The following is a 15,785-nucleotide window of genomic DNA, read 5'->3' as shown; positions in this document are numbered from 1 at the left end:
AGTGGCAATGATACATGGAAACTACAGTGGGACTTTTGACTCCCAGAGGTAGGCATTTTCTCCCTTATTCACTTAAAGCAGTTGTTGTTTTTCTTCTTCATTACCAAAAGAGGTCTATGGTCCTGTAAAAGAGATCTGCTCTCACTGCCTCCCTACTGGAGTTGAAGGAAGGCCGAGAGTCAGTGAAGACACCAGGTCTGTGGAATGGTGAGGAGAGGCAGGTAGGCGGTCAAGGAAAAAGGCTCACCTCCTCCAGGGATTCAGGCTTTAGAGAGGGCAGGCCTAGACTGAGCTTAGAACCACAGCCAAAGCAGCCAAGCTCCACCAGTGGGAGGACTCTGCCTCAGCAGATGACTGGGGAATGTGCTTCAGTGTGTAACAGTCAGCATCACCGGCCCAAGTGTGAAGTCTTCTTGAAGTGAGGGCTTGAAGCCAGATGGGGTAATTTTTGAGGGGATGGAGAAGGGAAAGGAGGAGCAGAAAGACAGGAAAAGAGCTCCTTACTTCCTCTCCCACCCCTAAATATGGATCTGTAAATTGAGAAGCAGGTGCTGGCAGTGATTAACGATATTCAGTCTTTCAATACCACTTAAATGCTAATGACACTCATTTTACCTCTCTAATCCTAACCCTCCCTGAACTCCATGCTGGTCTATCCAGTTGCCTGTTCAACGTCTCCACTTGGATGTCTAATAGACATGTACAAAACTGAACTCTTGATTCAAACCCGCTCCCCACAGACTTGTGCCTCCTGCTGTTTTATCATCTCAGTAAACAGTACCGCAATGACCAGTGCACAGCTCAGTCAGGGCCCTTGATTCTTTTCTTTCTCTTGCATGCCGCATCTAACTGATAGAGCAATCCTCAATTATCTTGAAAATACACTCTGAATCCAACTATTTCTCACCTCCTTCAACCCCATCCCGTCTAGCCCATACCCCCACCATCTCTCACCTGGACTGTTATTAAACTAGCCTCCTAACCATTCTCCCACCTTCCAGTCTTTCTCTCCCACAGTCTCCTTCCTGTGTGTCTGTGACCCTTTTAAAGTAAATCATATTTGTCACTCTCTTGATTAAAACCTTCCAGCAGCTTTCCATCCCACTTAGAACAAAATCTGAAGTCCTTGCTATGGCCTACATGGCCCTAATAATCTGGCCCGTGGTTTCCTCTTTGTCCTCATTTCCTTTCATGAGTACCCTGCCTAGTGTGCTTGGGCTACACAGCCTTTTTGACTATTTCTCACACGCCTCCATTTTGTTCTCAGGTCAGGGAATTAATTCCCCCAGGAATACTTCAGCCTGGAATGATCTTCCCCCAGGGCCTTTCCTACTTTCCATATTCAACATAGCTCTCCACCCCATCACTATATATCCTTCTGCCATACTTTATTTTCTTCATGATTCTTATCATTACCCAACATCATGCTACTGTATTAGCCTGCTCGGGCTTCCATAACAAAATACCACAGACTAACTGGCTTAAATAACAGAAATTAATTTTCTCACAATTCTGGAGGCTAGAAGTTCAAGGTCAAAATGCCATCAGGATTGGTTTCTTGTGAGGTCTCTTTTCCTGGCTTGTGGAAGGCTGCCTTCTCATCGTGTCCTCATGTGGCCTCTTCTCTGTATGTGCATGGAGGGAGAAGTTTAGGGGGTCTCTGGTGTCTCTTCCCCTTCTAAGGACACCAGTCCTATCAGATTAGGGCCCTACCCTGTGACCTAATTTAACCTTAATTCCCTCCTTAAATGCCTTATCTCCAGATACAGTCACATTGTGGGTTACAACTTCAAACATGAATTTTGGGGGGTGGGGGGCACACTTCAGTTCATAATAGTTACATATAATTGTTTACTGGCTGTCTCCATTAGAAAAAGCTGTAATAAGGCAAAGACTGTCTATTTTGATCAGCACCGTATCCCTAGTACCTATTAGTCCTTGGCCCTGGTGGGCTTCCAGTGATGACTTGAATAAATGAATCATATAATAAATGACTGAATGGATAAAGCCTGAAAGTGATGTCCACCCAGATCTCTATCTGGCTGGCTTACAATTTCCCCATGTTTGTTACTTTTTGTATCCCTCTCTATATTCCCAGGATGATTATCAGCAGGACTCTAATGAAAGGGGATATGGGTCTTGATTTAGGAGGACTACAAAGCGTTTCTGTTTACTCAGGAGACCAGCTCTAAGGGCATCTTTTCCCAAGTGACCACCCTCGCTGGCCAGGAGCTGCCAGACAACCTGTATTCATTCTCATTCGAATTTCTTGGCTCATAATGCAGCCTGAGGACTCTGAGGATAAAAGCAAACTCTTCAGCAACCACAAAGAAGTTAAGGAGAAAAGGGGTAACCGGTTCTTAGAGGGACAGAAGGGACAATACCAGTTACTTTAAAGTAGATGACAATTTGAATAAGGTGCAGATTTAGTGAAATTCTGCTTTCCATAAGAGATAGTTAACAGGCAATCTGTTTAGGTACAGTGCCTTTGAGATTAATTTTACCAAAGTAAAAATATCACTTTATTGTTTATGGACAAATTAGTGAATTTTCCCTCCTTTACCCCAATAAAGAGATAATTCTGATTTAAAAAAAATAAATACACTTAGCTGGTTCAGTTTGTTTCTCTGAGTTCCATTTCTGTGAAGGTTTGTTTTTTTGACACTTTTCCAAACCTTCAGCTGCTTGTAGCATGCTGATGAGTGGGAGATCTTTCAACGGTGGGAACCTTGATTTTCATGCAAAGCCTGATGTTTTGCAAAATGTACCTTGTTCAGATGCCAGATAGGCCTTAAAAAGTAGAGCAAGTCACAAAGGGTGCTTTATGCCTGTCTTCTGGGGCCGTGGCACTACGATAGGTTTTGTAACCTGTATAAATACTTCAGGTTCAATACATTTCATATCTGACGTTAGGAAGAGCTTATGAAAGTTTCTTGCTCATTTGCTTGGGTTTAGCAACAATGTATGTCAAAGAAATTGTAAGAACTGATTTTATTAATATTACTCTGAGGAAAGGTATGACTGGGAATTGTATTCTTCACAGAGAACCATAATGTTAGACACTTTCTTTGAGGAGTTCAGAGTACCTCAGAACTGGCATGTTTTCAGGACATGGAGTTGGAGACTGAAAATTGAATTTTCTTGGGAATTCCCCGGTGGTCCAGTAGTTGGGACTTGGTGCTTTCACTGCAGGGTCCCAGGTTTGATCCCTGGCTGGGGAACTAAGATCCTGCAAGCTGCATGGCCAAAAAAAAAAAAAACAAAAAAAAAATTAATTTTCTTAATCTTTGAGATCAGGGACTTTACTCAATCACTGCCCACTAGTGGGAGAAATGAAACACAATAAAGAGGCAAAGACACTGTACTCCTGTTAGGAAGGAGAAGCAACATATGGGACCGTGGGAAAGCAGTGTAAAGCAGCAAAAAATTAAACAATGTTGGGGGGAACCTGAGTGAAAAGGAATACAGATGGAACAAATCAATAATTCTACTCCTTTTTCTTTCCCAACCATTGTAAAACTGAGGAAAATATTATTTTTCCTCCAAGCACCAAACACTGAAAAATAAGGACTGTTAGGAAACCCGTGGGAATTGGAGTCGTTGGGGAAGATTTTTATTAGGTGTGGGTAAGAGAGGATGAAGTTTCAATCATTTATTCAGCAAATATTTGTTGAGTGTCAATTTTATGCAAGGTCTGAGAAGAAACAAAATTAAGACATATTCTTTACTCCAACAAATAAAAGATAAAGGAATTATTTTTATCATTTAAATCATAAATGCAATCTGGATCTAAATAAATCGTCACTGCACCTGCATCGTTTACCATCACAGGAGGATTATTAAAGAAGGTAGGGTTTGATGGCATTTAACTAAGCCAGAATTTCCAAGGTAACACTTTAATCTTGTTAGTGAACTTTCATTTGCCCGATTTGTGGGTGGCATTAGCTTAAGAAAAGTTAGTGGAGTTCCATGATAAAAATAATATATGGAAAAAAATGGGTGTCATACGTTACCAGGACAAAATCAGTCATTTCCCTCATCTTACAGGACATTTTGCTGAGTCCCTCGGTGTGTTCTCTCTGGTGGAAGATGATAACCGAGAGCAGTTAATGGGGCAGATGCTCTGTGAATAGAAAGCACTATGGCATATTATTTACAAACATGGACTCTGGAATCTAAACTGATTCAGCTGCTGGCTCAGCCAACTGTAGTTTAGTTCAGTTCTTGTAGCCTCATTTTCCTTATCTGTGAGTTAATGATAGTAAACCTACCTCACAGGGTTGTGAACATAGGGTATCTGAAGGGTTTAGCATAGTGCCTACTATTTAATAAATGTTCAAGAAGTGACAGCTGTCATTTTTATTTTTATAAAAGAAGAGTCTGGGGTAGCCTGTTATCTGAAATTCAAAGAATAATGACACAAGATTGTTCACAGTGGCTTTTTGGGGGTGAAACCCTTTCTTGGAGGTAGTTAATGAAAGTTTTTCCAACAAATGATTTCTCAAGATGGCTTAGGAATATATATATATATATATATATATATATATATATATATTTTAATATTTATTTATTTGGCAGCACCAGGTCTTAGTCACGGCACGTGGGATCTTTAGTTGTGGCACGTGAACTCTTAGTTGAGGCATGTGGGATCTAGTTCCCTGACCAGGGATTGAACCCGGGCCCCCTGCATTGGGAGCGTGGAGTCTTAGCCACTGGACCACCAGGGAAGTCCAAGATGGCTTAAGAATATTAATAACTGTAAGTATGGAAAACTAATCTAGGGTAAAACAACTTCCAATCTCCTTGACCAATTATTAATATTTTTCTAATCTATGGGATAATATTTGGACCTCTGATAGAATTCTTAAATGAGTAAATTGGTTTTTACTGCTATTAAAGACCACTGGTGACTAACTGGCAAACTAGTATTTTATTGAGGACACAGAAGCTTTTAGAACCCAACAAAGTTCACTATTTTTGGCTGTATTACTGAGTGAATTTAGATAGTGCTAAAGCAGATTTGACTAACTGGGCTTTACAATCTACTTTGCTGGACTTTCAAGGATGTTTGATTTTTAGTATTATATATTTACAAAATGAAAATTATGTTTGTGCTTCAGGCAGATATACAGAAAGCGATATTTTTTCTTAAATTCAGGCAAAGCATAATTTATTCTATTGAAAGGTGCTGGAAAGCAATTTAACAGATTTGAAATATATAATGCAGTATATGATTAGATGTGAGATGGTTAGCATTATTTCATAGTCTCACAAGTGTCTTCCATAGTTGAGATGATTACCATTTCCAGAACTTCTGCTTGATTCACTTGCTTTTGATGCACACTTTTTGTTTCAAATATAAAAAATTCTAAAATTCTTAAAAGTTTACAAATAGGTGTGGATGCAAAACACTACAAGCCCTATATTCCATTTGTTAGTAATTCTGACTTTCTTCTTTGCATCTTATAAGTTTTGAGACTGTCAGGCCTGCCTTTATTTTCTTTAGGTGTTAAAGAGTGGAATTCTATTCTTCAGACTGTAGTTCTTTTGCATGCAAGCGAGGAAAACTTGCTCATTCTTCCTAATCACTGCAAAAAAGCATTAGTATACTGTGTTATTACTAATAGAGAAGACTTGTAAGATACCAGGATCACAGTGATTGAAGCCGTGACTGATGAAAGTAACCTGTTAACCTCTCACCTTAATTCTGATTGGTTATATACCTAATGTGTGGTCTCGATGCTAATATTTAAAGTGACAATTCAATTTTCTGAAAGGTGATGGAGGTATTAACTTAGTTACTCTACAATGCTGTAATATGGTAAAAGTGAAGAATAATTGTATCCCCACCAACTCCTCTACACATGTAATACCCACTCTTCCTCTCAGGATCTTTTGTGTTTTATTACATGAAATCTGATTCATGAATGACTGTGTGCACCAGTGTCAGTCCACATATTAAATATTAGTGAAGCTTAATTCCTCTTTTGCAGATGAAAAATTAGTAGAATTTCTAGTATTTTCTTCCCATAATCCACTGGATCATCTCGCCTGCTTGTACAACCTACTTTGAGACTACTGGCAACTGAAATAAAGCATGCTCTTGGTACGTAGTGGTCCATGGTTTCTCTACCACCCCTGTCAAACAACTGAAAAAAAGAAATGGAGAAATGGATTTTCTCTTAAGCCATGTCACCATGGCAATATATCTTGAAAACTTTTACCTCAACAGCTCATCATAACATATAACATACACACATATGAAAATAGTTCTATTTGTATGCTCAAATGGAAATGTAAGCCCTGGTAAGTAGAATTACCCAACACTAGGAAGAGAGTTTATAATCACTTTCTGGTATAGCTGATATTTATTTTCATTTGAAACTCTGACTGCAAATACTATTTATTCAAAATTCAAATCTTGATTCTTATTTTCCTTTTTAGACTGAGACCTTTTATGTTAGCTCTTTGGTGCTACTGGGTCAATAATTTGGCCTGATTATGTACTATGAAGTTTAAGCTTTGTCACAAATCAGGTCAGGCCTTTTTGTATATCAGACTGACTGAAAAGGATAGTTCACCAAGGACTGTACACAAAGCTTACTATTCAGTTTAGCTGAGATAATTTGTTGCCCTTTGTTGCCGAAGTCCCTTTAATCAAGGATATAAGGATATAAACAAGGCCCCACCTAGTGGTATCTTGAAAAAAAGCAGGTAAAGCTGAAAAAAAGGAAAAAAAAAAAAAAGTCTCCATGTCACAATCTTCCTGTAAAGATGAGCTACTAGTTATTTCCCTGAAACCCTAATCAGGAGGGTTAGTATGTGTGAAATTGTTAAAAATGAAGTGCCTGAGTCACAGTGATCCTCGATCACTGGAGAATTTATTTAAAATAAAGAGAATCACTCAGGAAACATTCAAAATGCAGAGTCTTAGGCTCTGGGCTAAAGAATCTGATTTAGCACCCACCTTAATAGAGATTCCACTTTGAGAAAGACTTCTCAGAGTGCATTAGGCATATTGTAGCTGAGCCCCTTTTCCTGCCTACTACTATAGAAGAATGGCTGCGCAATCGAGGTAGCAACAAACAATTTGGAGATCAAAAAACTTCAGACTACTGATAGGGGACCCAAGATTTAGAAGGGCTATAGAGATACCTGGCCTAGCCTTCCTCTCAAAGAAGTTTAAGCTGTTAGCCAAGACAGAAGGCTGACTTAGTTTTTTTTTTTTTTTTGCATTACGCGGGCCTCTCACTGTTGTGGCCTCTCCCGTTGCGGAGCACAGGATCTGGACGTGCAGGCTCAGCGGCCATGGCTCATGGGCCCAGCTGCTCCACGGCATGTGGGATCTTCTCGGACTGGGGCATGAACCCGTGTCTCCTGCATCGGCAGGCGGGCTCTCAACCACTGCGCCACCAGGGAAGCCCTGACTTAGTTTTTATTATGACTTCTATTTTTAAGAATCTTCTGTAGTAAACTATTCTAATACAGTTTTTCAGATTTTCCCCCCTTTCTTACAAAAGAAAGAGTTTGGCCTAAATATTCCCCAAGTATTTTTTTGGCACTAAGCTTTCACAGTTCTCTTTCCTCTCCTATACCTATAATCTAAATGTGAAAGTAAACCTGTCTTAATTGATATATAGTAAATGTAATTCTATACTTTATTAAAGAATTAAATTTTAACGGCTTTGGTCTCTGATCTCATTATGTTAATAGGAGACAAGGGAGATATTAGGAAATTAACACTTACTGGGAACCTGCTAGGCTTTTTACATACAGAGAAAATTAATGCACTGATACAACCACCTTATGAAGTAATAGTAGTCTCTCTACAATCGAGGAAGTGAGGCTTGAAGTGGTTAACTGCTGTCTAGGACCACACAGCTAGTAAGTTAAAGAGAGTATCTGGATTTAGGTTTGAATTCGAAGTGCATGCTATTTCTACATGTGCTGCTTCCTACTAAAATCTATAGATAGCCTTCCAATAGTCAATTATATTAACCTTTTCTCAAACTACAATAACTTTGACCAGAACTGCTGAGAAGGAGGAAAAGGAAAGTATCTTATGGGTAATTTTCTGCCCTTATTTAGACATGTATGTCCAAAATACAACAGGATGATGTTGTGTGAAACAGAGTAATGGAGAAAATAAAGAAACTGTATAATCTGCCATTGACTACATGACAACACTGTTTGTGGACATTTTATTCACTTTAAAATAAATATTGTGCTGTAAAACTCTCCGGAACTAAAATCTGTAGTATATAGTAGGCAAGTACAAAGGATAGCCAGCACAGTGTGTTTTGTTAAGATAAATCATTCTAAATCGAAAGAGAAGAATCACCGACTGTCTATACCAGGTACATATTTTTTGGGGAAACACACTCATATCAAGGAGAAAGAAACAGATAAACGTTCTGAGAGAGAAGCAACCTATTGTAAATAAGAGTTTCTTGAGATTAACAGAGGAGAAGAAAACTTATGTGTGAGGCTTTACCGTGTGTCCAGTTTCTAGTTTAATACCTGGTAGAGCGCGGTTGCTAAATAAAAATTTGTTGAAAGGATTTCAGGCACTAGAAATTACATATTTAACACAGTCTCTCATTTAAACAACCTCCTATCAATTTCTTTCTTCATTATCCTTACTTTATTAGCTAGTGTATATACTATAATTTACATAAATCTATTATTTAAAAACTTTCAATAGGTACAACGATTATGACATTTCATTAGGATCGACTCTAAATTGCTTGGATAGGATTTATTTTGGAATCACATTATCCAAGCAAAGAAAAACACACAATCAGTTCATAAGACACAACAAAAATGAAAAAGGTGAAACAAAACGTCTGCCTTAGAAGTTTATCAATAACCTCTTATGTACACATACATATTCACAAAGTGGTTGAGAGTCCTTTTATACAATCCTTTAGATGCAGTCCAATGACTGAGAGCTCTATAATGGGACACATGGTCAGACAAATCATCATGACTTCCAATGATCTTTTTTTTCCCCTGAACTTTGTTACCCTTTAGTTGGGGAGAGAAAGAAGTCCATTTTCGTCTGCTGTATCTAAGATTTTACAGATCACTGGAGATTCAACCTAAAGAACAACAACAATAAAACCATTAAAAAGCTGCTAAGCTAAATACTTTATTCAGTATTTTTCTGCTGAATGAATACCTATAAATTTGATAAATGTATACGAGTCCTTGTTTTGGATAAACCATCCAATGTTATTTCTACAAATTGAGCTTTTTAGAAAACATTTAGTCATCCAAATAAAATACCAGATAGGTAGAGAGGTGTTTTTATCTTTAAGTAAAAGAGATGAGAGAGAAAAGGAGTAAAGGACAAGAAGGAGAGAGAAATACATAGCTAGGTCTTATATAACAAAAAAGTAGCAGAATATGGCAAAATAATAAGTTGTACAGTTCAAGAAAAAGGTAAAAAAAAAATCCAAAAATGGGCCAGGTGTTAAAATGATCAGATTTAAGATAATTATAATAAATATAATGAAGGAAATAGTGGAAAAGGTAGACAACATGTGTGAATAGATGGGGGATTTTAGCAAAAATGAAGCCATAAAAAAGAACTGAATGGAAATGTTAGAAATGAAAAATATATCAGATACAGTTTCATTCAAAGAGGTGGACAGGACACACCAAAGTAAACAATGAACTTGAAAACAATTCAATAGAAATGACATGACCTAAATTGAAACAAAGAAGGTAAGAATAAAATAAAGGGCCTGAGATTTGGGGACAACTTCAAACTAAATGTTTAATCAGAGTCCCAGAAACAGAAAAAAGGTGGGGCAGAAGAAATCTTTGAAAAGATGATGGCCCAAATTTTTCCAAACCTAATGAATTACATCAACCCACAAACCCGAGAAGCTCAGTGAACTCCAACCAGGATAAATAACAAAGAAAACCACCCTGAGCTTCCACTGGACGCGGGTTTGTGCCCCAGTCTGGGAAGATCCCACATGCCGCGGAGTGGCTGGGCCCGTGAGCCATGGCCGCTGGGCCTGCGCGAGAGGCCGCAACAGTGAGAGGCCCGCGTACCACAAAAAAAAAAAAAAAAAAAAAAAAAAAGAAAAAAAGAAAACCACCCTTACACATCGCATAACCAAAGGTAGAACCATATTTCTAGAAGGAAGTAGAAGATAATACCTTCATGACTTTGGGGTGGCAAAATTTCTTAAAACAAAAAAAATCATTAGCGATAAAATGAACTTCATCAAATAAACTTTTGCTCATCAAAAGACAGTAAGAAAGAGAATAGTCAAGACACAGATCAGGAGAAGAATGTGCAATTAAAATAGAAAAAACTCATGTCCATTATATATTTGAACTCCTAGAAATAAATAATAAGAAGAAAGATAACAACAACAAAAATGGGTAAAAGACTGAGAAAGACCCTCTCCTTGACCAAATGATAGTAAGGCTCCCCTGAGCCCTCTTTTTGACTAGGCCTCTTTTTGTTCCTGGGCCTGCCAATTCCAGTTGCAGCAGTAATTCTGATAAGTCAGTTTAGAGAGAATCCCTCACTCTCAATATCTAATCACCCTCCATATCTGATCAAATTCCTCCTTTCTCACTTTTGATATCTGATCTTCCTGGGCAGCCTTCAGCAATAATTCTGTTAAGTCAGTTTAGCAAGAATCCCCTACCCCTGATGTCTCCTTTTAGTAATTTGTCATACAATGACTACTCCCCAACACCCCATTCTGCTTGTTGGCTATGTATCCCTGGCTGTCTTTGCTGTATTTGGAGATGAGCTGACTCTCTCTCCCCTATTGTGATAGTCTTGACACTTGTGGCAACAGTCCTGAATAAAGTCTTCCTTACTGTTTTTGTGTCAGAATAATATTTTCTTTAAAAAGACTTGGCTAGACACTTCACCAAAGAAGGTATACAGATGAATAATCACATGAAAAGTTTTCAACAACACTTTTCATATGGGAAATGCAAATTAAAATCACTAAAATGGCTAAAATAAAAAAGACTGACAACACCAAATATTGGTAAGGATGTGGAGCAATTGGACTCTCATATATTGCTGGCAGGAGTAAAATGAAGAAAACAAATGCTGAGTCTAAAAAACATGCTGAGTCAAAGAGGCCAGGCATAAAACATTATAGACTATATGATCCCATTCATATGGAATCAAAAAAGAGGTAAAACTGATCTATGGTATCAGAAAACAGAAAGGAGTATCTTTGGGAATTGAGGGGTATTGACAGGAAAGGGGTATAAGAAAATTTTCTGCAGTGATAGATACCTTGTTTTGGGTAATAGTTGAGTGGGTACATAAAACTGTCAAAACTCATCAGACTCAACACTTAAGAACTTTGCATTTTACTTTATGTAAATTATACCTCAATAAAATAATGTCAATTTTTACAAGTAGTATGAGGGCTATATTAAACTTTGGAGACTACTGAAGGTCCTTTCTAGACTTAATGCTAAAAGTTAAAATGTGGCCCAAAACTGAATTCCTGAGTATTAGTTTTTCACTTACCCCAAGGATATACTGACAGGAGTGAGGCTCTAGCATATATACAGTAACAGCATGAGGAGAATCTGATTCTTTACACCTAAAACAGAGAGTACTTTAAGGCACTGCCCAAACGATATAAAATTATTTTAAACTGTTTTCCTCTCAAGGATAAAAATGCCTTGTAAGTGATTCTGTATAATTTAATAAATAATTGAAATAATTTAATTTGATAATAACTTATAAATAAATAACAATTATATCACAATTATGATTTTACTATTTTATAATAAAACAGTATTTTATGACAAATCCATAAATTATTATGATTAAATATAATTATCCATAATTATATATTTATATAATCTTTTGACCATAGGAAGCAGACTAAAGAGAGAAGCATAAAGCATGATTTGATGGTCTAACTTACTTTAGTTTTACAGTCACCTGTCTTGGTTTGTCAGTTATATCACAAATATCTCCATTCCCATAAAAATGGGACACCATCCTGAATCAGAAAAACACACAAGCTTTATTAAACTAAAACTTCACTCATTCAGAGTAATTGTAATGGGTAGGGTGAGAAGATGGTTAGAGGGATCAGTTTTGCATTAGTTAAAAAAAAATCTGACTATAAAATACTCCTTAAAAATACATATTTTTAAGGTTATGTGACAGAGAAAGTCTTTCATCTTCTATAAAGAATACAAAGTTGAGATACTTCTTAGTGGTTTAATTAATAAGAATGATCTTTAACTTGCACATTATTTATTTGTATACAAACAGTTAAGGTTAAATTGCTTTTAAAAAAGTTTTCTTTTAAAGCTAACCATTTCCCCAGCCCTGTATATTGTTTCCTTTGTGGAACAGTTTCCCCATCTTCCCATCCTCCATTCAGTTGCACTCATTAAAATACTGCAATGCAGGTGTACAAAGGTAAAGCCTAGGCTAAGCTATAAATTCCAAAGAGCAGGAACCAAAGACAAGTTTTAATTTTGCTAGCCTCACACTCCTGTGCTTCAATATTTGTTGCACATGATACCATGAGCTATTTTCACTTGAAACATATAAACATTTAAAAAATCGATCCATTTAGTATATTAATACTTAAATACCTATCTCTTAATTTTGCTAGTTTTGATTTTGGTCAGTCCAAGAAGTCAGCACATTCTGAAAACAGACTCTCTCAAATACCATCTATGCTAGGAAGGACAAAGTTAACATCTGAGAAGGAAAAAGAATGAATAATTTAAAATTCACTGGGTAATGGACTATAAGAAAAGCTAAAGTTTAGTTATTCTTGGGAAAGAAGAGATTAATTTACTTCTGTTATAACAAGATAAATCTAATAGCCCAAAAGAGATGTGAGGTAGTTTTTCAAAAAACCATTGTTTAACAATTTTCAACCATTACCCCACGTTAAGTAACAAAGGGAAATGCTGGAGTATATTTAAATAGAGTTAAGTAACTTAAAGTGGCAGTGATTACACATGAAGTGGGAAAACGTTTATAACAGTCTTAGACCTAAAACCTGGAATTGTACCAGTGTTACTAACACCACCACCACTCTCATTACCATACACCACCACTGTCAAAGGCAGCAGCCAAAGTTTATTGCATGCAATTGCCAGGCACTACACTTTACATGAATTACCTCATTTAAATGTCCTAACAATTTTCTGAGGCAAATACTACTAGACAATTCTCTGAGGCAAATACTACTAGACAAGAAAAGTGAGGCTTACAAAGATTATGTAATTTGCCCAAGGTAGTAAGTGAATCGCCAGTATTTGAATACAGGGTACCTGATTCAGAAACTGTGCTCTTAACTAATACACTATGTTGTTCCCTCTCGAAAAGAAAACTAACCTAAAAAATGTCCCTGAGAAAAGCTGACCAGATATTTTACTTTAAATTTATGTTTTTCAATATTCTGAGTTTTAAATATTCTAATATCTAAAGGCAAATAAAGTTAATATTTACCTGACTGTCTGGGTACCATCGTCTTGAAGGTGATAGGCTCTAGCAGTATTCTTCTTAGCCCATTCAATATGTTCTCCTTGGTTCCATGTCCCCACAACCACAGAGGTTTTCCCACTATCCTTGTCCTAATATATAAAAAAATATTTGTGACAATGCATGCTTGACATCAAGGTGACATTTATGCTGATGGCCTACAAGCTATAGATCTTATCTTCATCTGCACACTGGATATCTATGTTTAGACGTGATGTTAGTCAAACTTCTCAATGAGTAGAAATTTGAGCTCATTATTCTTTGCTCCTTGTTTCTCTGAATTATAAAACTAGTACTTTCTAGTCAGGTTAGGTCCTGATGTAGTTATTTTTGACCCTTCTATTTCCTTTCTCTCCTACATTTATCAATCCTGTCAATTATTTTCCTGGAAATGTTCTTGGCTTCACTCTTTCTCTACATGTCCATTGCCTACATCTCACCCCCAACTAAGAGTTTAATCTCTCATACCTAGATAATACAACCACATACTACTGTGATTCTTACTTAAATATTTGGCCTCTATCTCTTACCCTGCAGCCACACTGAGCCTATCTTCATACTACTCTTTAAAATGCAAACCTTCAAGTTATACTAGTTTTCACACTACTCATTTGACACGATGCACTATATATTGTCCTATATGTGGACTTCCTTCTCTCTCATTTTCCTTCCGTTCCTTTTCCTTCCTTTTCTTCTTTATATTTTATGCCAGGGACCATGCTGGGCACTAATATACATCTGATTAGTAGAACTAAAAACCCTTACAGAGGCAAAGGAAACAGCCACAGCCACTGCTACAGTGAAGCTTATTGCCCAGTGGAAGAGAGAGCCATTAAACATTCTTTTAGCAACTACACTGTAAATTTCTAGAGACACAGGGATTAGAGCTGCACAGTGAATTGTTTAAGAGGTTGGATATGGAATAAGAGTGCCTGGGTTTGAATTTTAGTTTCACCATTTACTACCTATGTGATTTTAGGCAAGTTACTAAATCTTTGCTTCAGTTTCCTCATCTTGGAGTAACAATACTCATCTCTTAGGACTGTTATGAGCATTAAATGAGTTGATATGTGTAAAGTACTTAGAACAATGCCTGGTATACAGTGAGCACTATATTTGTTAGCTACTATTATTTTTCTGTCTCCCAAAGCTCCTACCAGAGTTCTTCAAGAAGTTCTAGGGACTTCCCTGGTGGTCCAGTGGTTAAGACTCTGTGCTCCCAATGCAGGGGGCCCCTGTTCGATCCCTGGTCAGGGAACTAGATTCCACATGCTACAACTAAGAGCCCGCATCCTGCAACTAACGATCCCACACGCAGCAATGACGATCCCGCATGCTGCAACTAAAACCCGGCACAACCAAATAAATTTAAACAAAAAGAAAAAAAAAAAAGAAAAAAAAAAGTTCTAGGTTACATGGCCTTGGCTAAATAAGTTTGATAAAACCTAGTGTTGGCAAGTGTACATGAAAACAGCCATTGTTAATGGAAATGTAAACTGGTCCAACCCTTTGAAAGGCAGTTGTTCAGTATGCATATATTTTGACCTAGCAAGTACATTTCTAGAAATGTGCCCTATGAATATACTTGCAAAAGTTCACAAACACAACTATTTAAGAATCCTCACTAAGATGCTGTCACAGCAAAAACGGGAAACAACTCAAAGGCTCATCAATAGATGTCTGGCTAAATATACTGTGGGTAGAGACATAATCCTCTGAACCTGCTGAAAAAAATAAGATCAGCTGTTGCTGGCATGGAAAGATCTCCAAGATACTAGGTGAAAAGAACAAGTGCTGAGCAGTGCATTTAGTATATCCCTTCTGTATAAATAAAAAGGTTGTATCAACATTTACATATAGGCATTTTTTTCCCTTGTGGTGGGTTAGCTAAGAAAAAGTTAACAGCTGTTACTTTTTTAAAAAATTTATTTATTTTTATTTTTTATTTATTTATTTTCCATACCCCTCCCTCCCCCCGGCCTGAGGGAGCCAGAGCCCCCGAATCAGCTGCTCCTTTTTTTTTTTTTTTGAATTTTTGAATTTTATTTTTTTATACAGCAGGTCCTTATCAGTCATCCATTTAATACACATCAGTGTATACATGTCAATCCCAATCGCCCAATTCATCAAACACACCCCCACCCCCCCACTGCTTTACCCCCTTGGTGTCCATACATTTGTTCTATACATCTGTGTCTCAATTTCTGCCCTGCAAACCGGTTCATCTGTACCATTTTTCTAGGTCCCACATATATGCGTTAATATACAA

At 37.2% G+C, this 15,785-nt stretch overlaps 1 protein-coding gene across 3 annotated transcripts in view; it reads right to left on the bottom strand.

The window, feature by feature from the left end:
* Window positions 1-3,076: 3,076 nt before the first annotated feature.
* The window catches only part of ERLEC1 (endoplasmic reticulum lectin 1), a 43,574-nt gene continuing 30,865 nt past the window's right edge, over window positions 3,077-15,785 (bottom strand). For 2 of the 3 annotated variants that reach the window (XM_024118573.3, XM_024118574.3), the window contains 4 exons: window positions 13,484-13,608; window positions 11,931-12,008; window positions 11,525-11,600; window positions 8,850-9,101 (listed from right to left, as the gene is read on the bottom strand). In XM_024118573.3, the coding sequence (XP_023974341.1) occupies window positions 9,030-9,101; window positions 11,525-11,600; window positions 11,931-12,008; window positions 13,484-13,608 (351 nt within the window). In that variant the 3' untranslated portion in view covers window positions 8,850-9,029. Of the gene's footprint in view, window positions 3,237-4,013; window positions 4,080-8,849; window positions 9,102-11,524; window positions 11,601-11,930; window positions 12,009-13,483; window positions 13,609-15,785 lie in introns of those variants that run through there. The other variant, XR_008618900.1, reaches the window with a different exon arrangement.

Source organism: Physeter macrocephalus, chromosome 12 (genome assembly GCF_002837175.3).
Source record: "Physeter macrocephalus isolate SW-GA chromosome 12, ASM283717v5, whole genome shotgun sequence".
NCBI classification, from domain to species: domain Eukaryota; kingdom Metazoa; phylum Chordata; class Mammalia; order Artiodactyla; family Physeteridae; genus Physeter; species Physeter macrocephalus.
The sequence above is the reverse complement of the archived record's forward strand: the minus strand, read 5'-3'. Positions and strand labels throughout refer to the sequence as shown.